This window comes from Mobula birostris, chromosome 19 (assembly GCF_030028105.1).
Source record: "Mobula birostris isolate sMobBir1 chromosome 19, sMobBir1.hap1, whole genome shotgun sequence".
Taxonomy (NCBI): Eukaryota; Metazoa; Chordata; class Chondrichthyes; order Myliobatiformes; family Myliobatidae; genus Mobula; species Mobula birostris.
In genome coordinates this window covers 2,203,036-2,215,971 of record NC_092388.1, presented here as the reverse complement: position 1 = coordinate 2,215,971, position 12,936 = coordinate 2,203,036, and the positions used below count along the sequence as shown (strand labels likewise).

Here is a 12,936-nt window from a genome sequence, read left to right as displayed (position 1 = left end):
AGAATAAAATTAAGTTAGGATAAAGGTTTAAAAAAAGGGTGCTCATGAGACTAAATTCTTTTACGCTTCTATTCATCTTTGGAAATAACCAGTCCAGGAACTGAAAAACCCAATTCGCTTGGGATCAACGTATATTGGGAGACCGCTTCACCAAGCACAATGTATATTGGAAGTCCGCCAAATCAGGTGGAATCTCCCAGTGGCCACCCATTTTAATTCAACTTCCTATTCCCATTCTGATATGTCCATCCATGACCTCCTCCACTGTTGTGATAAGGACACACTTAGGCTGGAGGAACAACACCTTATATTCCATTTGGGTAGCCAACAAAAAGGCAGGCATAGCTCGGACCCATACGGGTGCCCATAGCTACACCTTTAGTTTGGAGGAAGTGGGAGGAGTCAAAGGAGAAATTATTAAGAGTAAGGACTAATTCCTATGCCTGCCTTTTTGTTGGCTTTGTGGAACAATCTATGTTCCGTGCCTATTCTGGTATCTGTCTCCCACTTTTCCTTCGCTACATCGACGACTGCATTGGCGCTGCTTCCTGCACGCATGCAGAGCTCATTGACTTTATTAACTTTGCCTCCAACTGTCACCCTGCCCTCAAGTTTACCTGGTCCATTTCCGACACCTCCCTCCCCTTTCTAGATCTTTCTGTCTCTGTCTCTGGAGACAGCTTATCCACTGATGTCTACTATAAGCCTACTGACTCTCACAGCTATCTGGACTATTCCTCTTCTCACCCTGTCTCTTGCAAAAACGCCATCCCCTTCTCGCAATTCCTCCGTCTCCGCTGCATCTGCTCTCAGGATGAGGCTTTTCATTCTAGGACGAGGGAGATGTCTTCCTTTTTTAAAGAAAGGGGCTTCCCTTCCTCCACTATCAACTCTGCTCTTAAACGCATCTCCCCCATTTCACGTACATCTGCTTTCACTCCATCCTCCCGCCACCTCACTAGGAATAGGGTTCCCCTGGTCCTCACCTACCACCCCACCAGCCTCCGGGTCCAACATATTATTCTCCGTAACTTCCGCCACCTCCAGTGGGATCCCACCACTAAGCACATCTTTCCCTCCACCCCCCCCCTGCATTCCACAGGGATCGCTCCCTACGCAACTCCCTTGTCCATTCATCACCCCCATCCCTTCCCACTGATCTCCCTCCTGGCACTTATCTGTGTAAGCTACACATGCCCTTACACTTCCTCCCTTACCACCATTCAGGGCCCCAAACAGTCCTTCCAGGTGAGGCAACACTTCACCTGTGAGTCGGCTGGGGTGATATACTGCGTCTGGTGCTCCCGATGTGGCCTTTTATATATTGGCGAGACCCGACGCAGACCGGGAGACCGCTTTGCTGAACACCTACGCTCTGTCCGCCAGAGAAAGCAGGATCTCCCAGTGGCCACACATTTTAATTCCACATCCCATTCCCATTCTGACATGTCTATCCACAGCCTCCTCTACTGTAAAAATGAAGCCACACTCAGGTTGGAGGAACAACACCTTATATTCCGTCTGGGTAGCCTCCAACCTGATGGCATGAACATCGACTTCTCTAACTTCCGCTAATGCCCCACCTCTCCCTCGTACCCCATCTGTTACTTATTTTTATACACACATTCTTTCTCTCACTCTCCTTTTTCTCCCTCTGTCCCTCTGAATATACTCCTTGCCCATCCTCTGGGTTCCCCCCCCCTTGTCTTTCTTCCTGGACCTCCTGTCCCATGATCCTCTCGTATCCCTTTTGCCTATCACCTGTCCAGCTCTTGGCTCCATCCCTCCCCCTCCTGTCTTCTCCTATCATTTTGGATCTCCCCCTCCCCCTCCAACTTTCAAATCCCTTACTCACTCTTCCTTCAGTTAGTCCTGACGAAGGGTCTCGTCCTGAAACGTCGACTGCACCTCTTCCTAGAGATGCTGCCTGGCCTGCTGCGTTCACCAGCAACTTTTATGTGTGTTGCTTGAATTTCCAGCATCTGCAGAATTCCTGTTGTTCACATACTGCCTGTCGTTTCTCTCTCCCCTCCCCCCACCTTTCAAATCTACTCCTTAGCTTTTTTTCTCCACCCTTGCCGAAGGGTTTCGGCCCAAAACATCCACTATGTTTTTTTCCATAGATGTGCCTGGCCTGCTGAGTTCCTCCAACATTTTGTGTGTGCTGCTCGGATTTGGGATTTATGCAGAAATTAATCTATTATAAACTGCTTCTCAACCACCTGATTATGACTGGTTTATAAGAACAACTGGAAATGGCTTTCTTATGGCTGGAGATACCCTGTAGCTGGCACTCATTGTGCACTAAGACTACTGCATTTACAGGGTTTCCAAATTCAACTGCAAGTAAATTAAAACCCCTCAACCACCAGACTCTTACTGTTCCCACAACCTTTGGACCCACTTTCAAGGACTCTTCATCTCATGTTCTCAATATTTGTTGCTTATTTACTTATTACCATTTCTTTCTTTTTGTATTTGCAGAATTTGTTGTCTTTTTCATACTGGATTGTCCATCCTGCTGGGGGTGGTCTTTTATTGATTCTATTGTGTTTCTTGTAGATACTGTGAATACCCACAAGAAAATGAAACTCAGGGTTTTACATGGTGATATGTATATACATTGATAATAAATTTACTTAGAACTTTGAAGTATTAGACTAATTTTAATAATATTTACTTGCGTTTTATTTAGAGATACAGCACAGAACAGGTCCTTCTGGACCAACGAGTCACATTGCCCAGGAACCTATCTATTTAACCCTAGTCTAATCACAGGACAATTTTCAATGACTAATTAACCTACGAAATGGTATGCTTTTGGATGGAGAGAGGAAAGCCACACAGTTACAGGGAGTATCATCACCAGCATATGTTGTAAAATTTGTTGTTTTGCAGCACCAGTACATTGCAATACATAATAATGAAAACAAAACCTATAAATCACAATAAAAACTATATATATATAAATATAAAAATTAAATTAAACAAGCAGTGCAAAAAGAGAGCAAAAGGGTGAGGGAATATTCATGGTTTCATTGTCTATTCAAAAAGCTGATGGCAGAGGGGAAGGAAGAAACTGCTCCTGAAATGCTGAATATGTGTCTTCAGGCCCCTGTACCTCCTCCTTGATAGTAGCAATGAGAAGAGGGTATGTCCTAGATGACGAGGGTCCTTAATGACAGATGTTGCCTTTTTGAAGCATTGCCTTTTTAAGGTCTCCTGGATGCTGGGGAGGTTAGTGCCCATAATGGAACTGGCTGAGTTTATAACTTTTTGCAGCTTTTTCTGATCCTACGCAGTGGCCCCTCCATACCAGATAGTGATTCAACCAGTTACAATGCTCTCCATGGTATTTCCACAGAAATCTGCAAGTGTTTGGTAACATACCAAGTCTCCTCAAAGTCATAATGAAATATAGTTGCTGCCATGCCTTCTTTGTAGTTGCATCAATATGTTGGGCCCAGGATAGATCTTCAGGATGTTGACACTAAGGAACTTGAAACAGTTCACCTTTTTCACTGCTGATCCCTGGATGAGGATGGGTGTGTGTTCACTTAGGTCCAATTCCTTGGTCTTGCTGATATTGAGTGCAAGGCAAGTTATTGCAACGCCACTCAACTAGCTCCGATATGCCTCTTCCTCAACATCTGAAATTCTGCCAGCAATAGTTGCGCCATTGGCAAATTTACAAATGGCATTTGAAATGTGCCATAGGTATAGAGAGAGTAGAGCAGCGGGCTAAGCATGCATCCTTGAAGTGCGCCAAAGTTGATTGTCAGCGGGGAGGAGATGCTATTTTGGATCGACACGAACTGAGGTCTCCCAGTGAGGAAGTTAAGGAGCCGGTTGCAGAAGGAGGTTCAGAGACCCAGGTTTTTGAGCTTGTTGATTAGAACTGAGGGTATAATCATGTTGAACGCTGAGCTGTAATCAATAATCAGCAGCTTAATGTGGGTGTTGTTGTTGTCCAGGTGATCCAAGGCCAAGTGGAGAGTCAACGAGATTACATTTGCTGTGGACCTATTGCGGCGATAGGCAAATTACAACAGACGTCAATCTCCTGCTCATGTCGTAGTTGGTTCTGGCAATGACCAACCTCTCAAAGCACTCCAGCAACGTTAGATGTGAGTGCCACTGGGCGATAGTTATTGAGGCAGCTCACTGGACTCTTCCTAGGCACTGGTGTGATTGTCACCTTCTTGAAGCAGAGGGATTGAAGATATCCTTGAGCACACCCTCCAATTGGTTGGCACAGGTTTTCACTGCCCTATCAGGTACACCATCAGGGCCTGACACCTTCCAAGGATTCACCCTCATGAAAGGTGTTCTGTCAGCATCTGAGATACAGATCACAAGGTCACCAGATGCAGCAGGAATGTGCACAAGTGTAGTTTTATTCTTCCTTTTAAAGCACATTTAAAAGGCATTTAGCTCATCTGGGATTGAAGCATCACAGCCTTTAACGATGAGGTTTCGCTTTGTAAGAAGTAATGGGCTGAGTTGACGGGCATCCGATTGCATCTCCAGCTTCAATCTGAATGGTTTCTCTGCTCTTAAAATAGCCTTCTGTAGTTTGTACCTCCTTACAGACAATGCTGGAATTGAACTCTGAATTTCAACACCCTGATCTGTAATAGTGTCACACAAACCGGTATACTACTGCGGCGTCCCACAAATGCTCAGGCTCACAATGTTGACATCCTGTAAGACAGTAGTCTGGCTTAGTCAATTGTCATAAATATTTCAGTCGATATTGATGCTCCTTGAATGAGCTGGGTCCTGCCAAACATTTTGGAAGTGCCTTCATTCAGGAAGTTACTTCTTGGAGATCCTCTGGTAACATGGGAGACAGTTCATTCCTGACTGAAAATTTGATGTCAATCTCTTTCACAAACCTTTCTGTTACCATCCTTAAATCTCTGCTTTTCTGATCCCTATCATTATTTCCTACAATTTCTGCAACATATCTTAACATTTGCAGTTCTTCATTAATAAATGATCATGCAGTTAACATGCTTTTATGATATAAAGGGAAGAGGGGACATTTAAAGAGCTACAATCACAGTACCTTGGCAAGAGATCTGACAATTGGGCTCTCCATTATTCCTTTGAGGAAGATCAGATCTATCTCCTTCGCTCCCGTTGAGGTGGGCAACTCATTGAGGTTGTCCAACACTTGCTGCATTGCTGCAGAAAACGTACAAAAGGGAACTTTAAACTGGGCACCATGTAGCAATAAAAATTAATTAGAAAGCAGAATTTTAAACTTGCTATTTATATTCACAGAAAATAATACAGTACAGCACAGCACAGGCCCTTTGGCCCTCGAAGTTGTGCTGACCTTCTAACTTACTCCAAGTTCAATCTAACTCTTCCCTCTTACATCATCCATGTGCCTAGCTAAGAGTTTATTAAATGCTCCCTAATGTATTTGCCTCCACCACCCCTTGCAGCACACCCATCACACAATATAAAAAACTTTGAAATCCCCCCTATATTTTCAACCAATCACCTTGTGACAGAACAGATCTGTTACATGTAATTCCTCCTCCTCCCCTCCCTCCGCAGTAGTGTTGTAATTCTCATTGTCCCGTCTGGCAGTGCTGAGGTCATGCTTATCAAGTGCACATGCTCCGGGCGGGCTCAGTGAGACAGTAAATTTTGGGGGATGGGAAAGAGTGCTGGCTCCTGGAAATGGTTAGTCAATTGATTGATTTTGTTGCGCAATGCCATTATGGACATTTGTAATTCTGAAGGATGTGAGTTCCTGTATTTTGGTTTTTGTGTAATTGTTCAGACTCATGGTAACAACTCCTCCTACCCTGCATTCCAAAGAATGGCCTACCCTTTTCTCCTAGAGGCAGATATTCCTACAGTCTTTTTTTGGTAAGTGAAGAGAGAGAGTGGGGTGAGGTTTATTACTTTCAGACAGAAGTGTTGGAGCTGTAGTCCTAAAGGTCTGATAGTATATATCTGTATTTTTCTCATGTCATTTTTGCTATTTTGCCATTATTTGCACTTTTTCAAAAAGTTTTCCCTTTTGGCACACAATAAACACCTTTCCACCGAATGTGCTTTTGCAGCCTGTCATCTGAAGTTTTAAAGTCCACACCCACATAAGGGCAGGAGACCCTCACCAGTGAAACCGCAAGACAAACAAGAAAAAAAATGGGTGAGAAAAATTATAATTTAAGGCCAGAGAGGCTCAAGTGAGATGCTGACAACGTAAAAAAAATCAAAAAATACAGAGCAGGAATTATTCTACTAAAGAATGAATTTTTCTGTGCACAAGATGCCTCCTGTGTCATCTTGTTTCAAGTACTTAACCAAAATGAATAGGTAATTTGATTTTTGAAGTGCAAAACTAATTAAGTTAAAAGTAATTATTCTGAGAGGTGGAGACCATGAGAAGTCTCCAATGCCATATGCAGAGAGCAGACTGGCAGCAAATAACCCCTTTTTATTTCAAGCATATCATTTTCTTTTGCTTACTTCAAAGACATGTTCATTGGATGCACTAAATCTCCTTGATTAGTAGCTTCACATCGTACTCCATTGAGTTGTGAATGAACAGCAACTCAAATATCACTTGGCATCCTTCACACATTCCATTATGTCATAGGCGGTGACCATTTAAGGCCATTATCTATGCCGACTTGTTCCCATCATCTATTAACCCTGACATCCCTATTAACTGCCCTCTAATTTGCTTGCCACCCACCCACATTTAAGGCAATTTATAGGAGCCATTTATCTTTCCAGGGTGTATGGGGTGTCCAGGAAGGGGGTAACACCTCTGGTGAAGGAATTAGTTGTGTCAATTCTGGGGCACTTCACTATCTATGGGCCCCACCCAACACTGTTCTCACCGTGGCTCCAAGTAGCTGTTTGCATGGAGAGGCCACACTATGGCACAAAATTTCATTGGTGGGGCTAAACCAGGTGAGGGTAGCTGGTGAGTTTCATACCCCCAGTGAGATAGGGACATGCCTGTCCTAGCATGTGAAGTCAGCTCCTGTGGACTGAGCAGATGAGATCAACAGTGGGATCCAACAGCCAGGAAGGCTGTTTTGCAATGCTTTCATGGAGAGTGAAGGGCTTTTCAAGGTACATAAGTAGACATGGTCATCTACTGCAACCAAAGAAGACCCCAGTTTGTGACGACTACTTAGAGCACTGGATCCAGACACTGAGGCTATTTATCTTACCAGGAAATCTTTGACACATGGGAGAACATAGAAACAGGAGCAAGAGTAGGCCATCCAGCCCATCGAGCCTGCTCCGCCAATCTGGCCATAGACTCATCTCCACTCGCCTGCCTTTTCCCCATAACCCTTAATTCCCTACTATGCAAAAATCTATCCAACCTTGTCTTAATTATATTTACTGAGGTAGCCTCCACTGCTTCATTGGGCAGAGAATTCCACAGATTCACCACTCTCTGGGAAAAGCAGTTCCTCCTCATCTCCGTCCTAAATTTACTCCCCCAAATCTCAAGGCTATGTCCTCAAGGAGACATTGAAGGAGGAGACAGGGATAATCCATGTGAACACAGGGAGAAGAGCATGTAGTGAACAGTGGTGATCAGGAGTCAGAGACTAACCAAATGCTGATTGTTGATTTCATGCAATCAGATTAAATTGGCAAGGTTGACACTTGTCCTGTGCTTATTGAAGATGGAGAAGCACAATAAATATGTGGGGGATAAACTTCCCCATGGAAATCGAAAAAAAAAACAAGTAGATCTGTATGACTGCCATCACCAATTGCCATTTAAAAACCATAGTCATAGAATACTACAGCACATAACAGGCCCATCCAGTCCATGCCAAACTATTTGCCTAGTCCCATCAATGTGCACACACACAATAGCCTCCCATCCATATGCCTATCCAAAATTTCTCTTAAGTGTTGAGATTGATCCTCATGCACCACTTGCGTTGGCAGCTCATTCCATTCTCTCACCGAGTGAAGAAGCTCCCCCTCATGTTCCCCTAAAACATTTCACCTTTTGCCCTTAACCCATGACCTCCAGTTCTGTTTCACCCAACCTCAGTGGAATAAACCTGCTGCACTTACCCTATCTATACCCCTCATAATTTTGTATAAATCTTTCAAATCACACAGGGAAATAGCACACTCGATCATTGCTACTCTCTCTTCCACAATGCTTACAAAGTGCTCTTCCGCCCGCACTTCAGAAAGTTGGATCACTCCTCCATCTTGCTTCTGTTGGTGTACAAGCAGAAGCTGAAACAAGAGGCGGCCACAGTTAAGATCGTCCATTGTTGGTCTGACCAATCGGTCTCCACGCTACAGGACTACTTTGATGACGTCAACTGGAATGTCTTTCATGATGAGAATGTCTCTGAGTTCACGGATGAGGTCACGAGCTTCATCTGGAAGTGCCTTGAAGATGTTATCCCCCAGAAATCGGTCAGTGTCTATCCAAACCAGAAACCCTGGGTCAACGGTTCCATGCGCGCAGCACTTAACGTGTGACATAGAGCGTACATTGCAGGGAATCAGCAGGAGCTCAAGAAATGCGGTTATGATCTATGCTAAAAGGCCTCCCAATCATAATGCCAGGAAACAACCTGTCTCACTCCACACTTGCCACATCCTTTCTGATCCCATCAAAGCTGGCCTTTCTCCAATTTAGAATCTCAACCCAAGGACAAGACCGATCCTCTTCGACAATTCTCTTGAAACTAATGGCATTATGATCACTAAATGCAAGGTGTTTCCCTATGTAAACTTCTGTCACTTGCCCTGACTCATTCCCTAATAGGAGATCTGGAATTGTGCTCTCTCTAGTTGGAACTTCTATGTACTGATTAAGGAAACTTTCCTGAACCCATTTGACAAACTCTTTCCCATCCATGGGAGTCCCAGTCAATATGTGGAAAGTTAAAATCGCCTACCATCACAACATTATGTTTCTCGCAGCAGTCTGCAATCTCTCAACGAATTTGCTCCCTGAATCCTACAGACAGTTGGGTGGTCTATAATATAATCCAATAATATAACTTTCTTATTCCTTATTTCTACTCATGAAGCCTCACCAGCCAAACTCTCCAGTCTGTCCTGATTGAGCACTACTGTGACATTTGACTTGACCAGTAATGCCTCCTGTCCTTTAATCCCTCCCACTCCATCACATCTAAAACAATGGAACCCCGTAAATTGAGCTGCCAGAGGCCTTCCTACACCAAGTTTGACTAATGGCTACAATATCATAATTCCACATGTTGATCCATGCCCTAAGCTCATCAGCCCTTCCTACAGTACTCACTGCATTGAAATCTATATAGACAGAGCATCAGCCCCACCATCCTCATCCTTTTGATTCCTGATTTGTATGTAGCCTTAACATCTTTCTCCACAACCGCTCCACTCTTTGCTTCAGCTCTCTGGTTCCCATCCCCATACAAGTCTACTTTAAATCTGCCATCCCATGCAGCACTAACAAACCTGGCTGCTAGGATTAGTCCCCCTACAGTTCAGGTGCAAACCATCCTTTCTGTACATGCCCAACCTTCCCTGGAAGAGAGCCCAATGATCCAAAAATCTGAAGCCCTGCCTCCTGCACCAACTCCTTAGCTACTTGTTAAACTGTATGATCTTCCTATTTCTGGCCTCACTAGCACGTGGCATGGGTAGCAATACTGAGATCACTATCCTGGATGCCTTGTCCTTTTAGTTAGTACTGAACTCCTTAAATTCACTTTGCAGACCTCGACAAATATCCGATCCATGTCATTGGTACTAACATGAACTACGACCTCTGACTGCTCACCTTCCTACTTAAGAATACTGAGGACTTGATCTGAGATGCTCCTGACCTTCGCACCCAGGAGGCAACAAACCATGTGGGAATCTCATTTTCGTCCAAAGAACCTCGTTTCTGTTCCCCTAACCAACAAATCCCCCATCACTACAATTAGTCTCTTCTTCCCCCCTCCACCCCTTCCCTTCTGAGTCACAGAGTCAGACTCTGTGGCACACTGCTGTGACTTTCCTCTGCTATGTCATTTCCTCCAACAGTATCCAAAGTGGTATATCTATTGTTGAGGGGAACAGTCACAGAGGTAGTCTGCACTGGCTACATATCCCCTTTCCCCCACCTAATGGTCACTCAACTTACCTGTGTCCTGCAGCTTAGGCATAAATACCTCCCTGTATGTTCTGTCTATCAACCCCTCAACCTCCCGAATGACCTGAAGTTCATTCAGTTCCACCTCCAACTCCAAAACATGGTCTGTTAGAAGCTGCAGCTAGATGCACTTCTTGCAGGTTAGGGACATTGGAGGTCTTCTTACCTTCCCACATCCTGGAAGAGGAGCATTCCACTATTCTGCCTGGCATCCCCACTGCTCTAAATGTGAAATAATGAAAAAAATATATACCTGCAGCCTAGCCTCTCCTCACTGAAGCCTCAGCTCCCCACTCCAACACTGGCTCACTCACACAATGACTGTTCCCACCACGGCCACTCCATTTAAACCCAACTTCTTTATATTGGATCTTGCTAATTACCTAATTAAGCACATTCCAATGTCTCCTCAGGAGTATGGCATGCAAAATGTGCTGACTCCCCTGCTCACTTCTTTTAACCTCTCTCCCTTCAAGCAATAAGGTGTCTCCTTGGGACTGTGGCACACAAAATAGGAGGGATATACTGAGGGGGTTTTAGACTACAAGCAGAGAACTCGCTGGAATTCAGAAGAATGAGAGGAGATCTTATAGAACAATATAAAATTATGAAAGGGATAGATAAGATCGAGGCATGAAAGTTGTTTCCATTGGTAGGTGAGACTTGAACTAGGGGATATAGCCTCAAGATTTGGGGGAGTAGATTTAGGATGGAGATGAGGAAGAACTGCTTTTTCCAGAGAGTGGTTAATCTGTGGAATTTCTCTGCCCATTGAAGCAGTGGAGGCTACCTCCGTAAATATATTTAAGACAAGGCTGGATAGATTTTTGCATTGCAGGGGAATTAAGGGTTATGGGGAAAAGGCAGGTAGGTGGAGATGAGTCCATGGTCAGATCAGCCATGATCTTATTGAATGGTGGACCAGATGGCTTACTCTTGCTCCTATTTATTATGTTCTTATGTCATGAAGTCTTACTGGACAATGAGAATCAGGTGGAATTTTGATTGCTATAACATTTAATTGCAATAGGGTCTTAATATCATCATATATTCTGGAATTAGGTTTGCATGTAGCAACTGGCTTCAGGTAAGCAAAAGAAAAAGGTGAAAGTAGTATTGGACTCCTGGAAAATTATGCTGGAGAGGTAGTAATGATGGTCAAGGAAATGCTGACTGAACTAAATTTTGTATCAGTCTTCACAGTGAAAGACACTAGCAGTATGCCAGATGTACAAGAGTGTCAGGGGATAGAAGTGAGTGCATTTGCTGTTACTAGGGAGAAGATGCTTGGGAAACCAAAAGGTCTGAAGGTAGATAAGTCACTGGGCCAGATGGACAATACCCCAGGGTTCTAAAAGAGATAGATGAAGGGATTGAGGACGCATTAGTAATAATTCTTTGAAGAAACAATTGATTTTGGCATGGTTCCAGAGGAATCACTCCACTCTTCAAAAGGTGAGGGAGGCAGAAGAAGGTAAATGATAGGGCAGTTAGCCTGACTTCAGTGGTAGGGAAGATGTTGAAGTCGATTGTTAAGGGTGTGGTTTTGGGTTACTTGAGGCATGTGATAACATAGGCCAAAGTCAGTATGGTTTCCTTAAAGGAAAATCTTGCCTGGCAAATCTGTTGGAATGATTTGAGAAAATAACAAGCAAGATAGATGAAGGAGAATCAGTAGATGTTGTGTACTTGGATTTTCAGAAGGTCTTTGACAAGGTGCCACACATGAGACTGCTTAGCAAGATAAGAGCCCATGGAATTACAATAAAGCTACTAGCATGGGTACAGCATTGGCTGATTGGCAGGAGGCAGCCAGCGGGAATAAAGGGAGCCTTTTCTGATTGGCTGCCAGTGACTACTGGTGTTCTACAGGAGTTGGGCACGGGCTGCTTCTTTTTACATTATATGTATGCCAATGATTTGGATGATTGAATTGATGGCCAAGTTTGCAGATGATATAAAGATAAGTGGAGTAGGTAGAGTTGAGGAAACGAAGCATGCAGGAGAACTTCAGACAGATTGGCAGAATGGGCAAAGAAGCAGCAGATGGAATAGTGTCAGAAAGTGTATGGTCATGCACTTCGGTAGTAGGAATAAAAGCACAGACCATTTTCTTAAAGGGAAGAAAATTCAAAAATCAGAGCTGCAAAAGGGAGTTGGGTAATATTCCTCGTGCAATATTCTGTAAAGTTTAACTTGTAGGTTGAGTCAGTGGTGTGGAAGGCAAATGCAATGTTGGCATTCATTTCAAGAGGTCTAGAATATAAAAGCAAGGAGGTAATGTCAAGGCTTTAAAAGACCTCATTTGGAGTACTATAGTTTTGGGCCCTTTATCTGACATTGGGGGGGGAGTTCAAAGGAGGTTCACAAAAATGATTCTGGGATTGAAAGGCTTATTATATGAGGTGCATTTGATGGCTCTAGGCCTATACTTGCTGGAATTTAGAGAATGGGGGCAGGGGGGCAGACCTCATTGACACTTATCGAATGTCGAAAAGCCTAGATTGAATGAATGTGGAGATGATGTTTCCTATATTGGCAGAGTCTAGGACCAGAGGACACAGCCTCAATATAGAGGACCTCCATTTAGAACAGAGATGAGCAGGAATTTCTTTAGCCAGAGGGTGATGAACCTGTTGAATTTGTTGTCACAAAATGGTGTGGAGGCCAGGCCACTGAGTATATGTAAAGCAGGGGTTGATAGATTCTTGATCAGTCAGAGCATGAAGCGTTCCAGGGAGAAGGCAGGAGAATGGAGTTGAGAGGGAAATGGATCA

General features: G+C 43.9%; 1 protein-coding gene across 7 annotated transcripts in view; it reads right to left on the bottom strand.

Moving 5' to 3' along the window:
- LOC140212381 (protein PALS2-like) overlaps positions 1 to 12,936 on the bottom strand; it is a 205,656-nt gene that overhangs the window by 66,170 nt on the left and 126,550 nt on the right. For all 7 annotated transcript variants that reach the window (XM_072283114.1, XM_072283113.1, XM_072283120.1 and 4 more), the window contains one exon: positions 5,072 to 5,190. In XM_072283114.1, the coding sequence (XP_072139215.1) occupies positions 5,072 to 5,190 (119 nt within the window). The remainder of the gene's footprint in view (positions 1 to 5,071; positions 5,191 to 12,936) is intronic.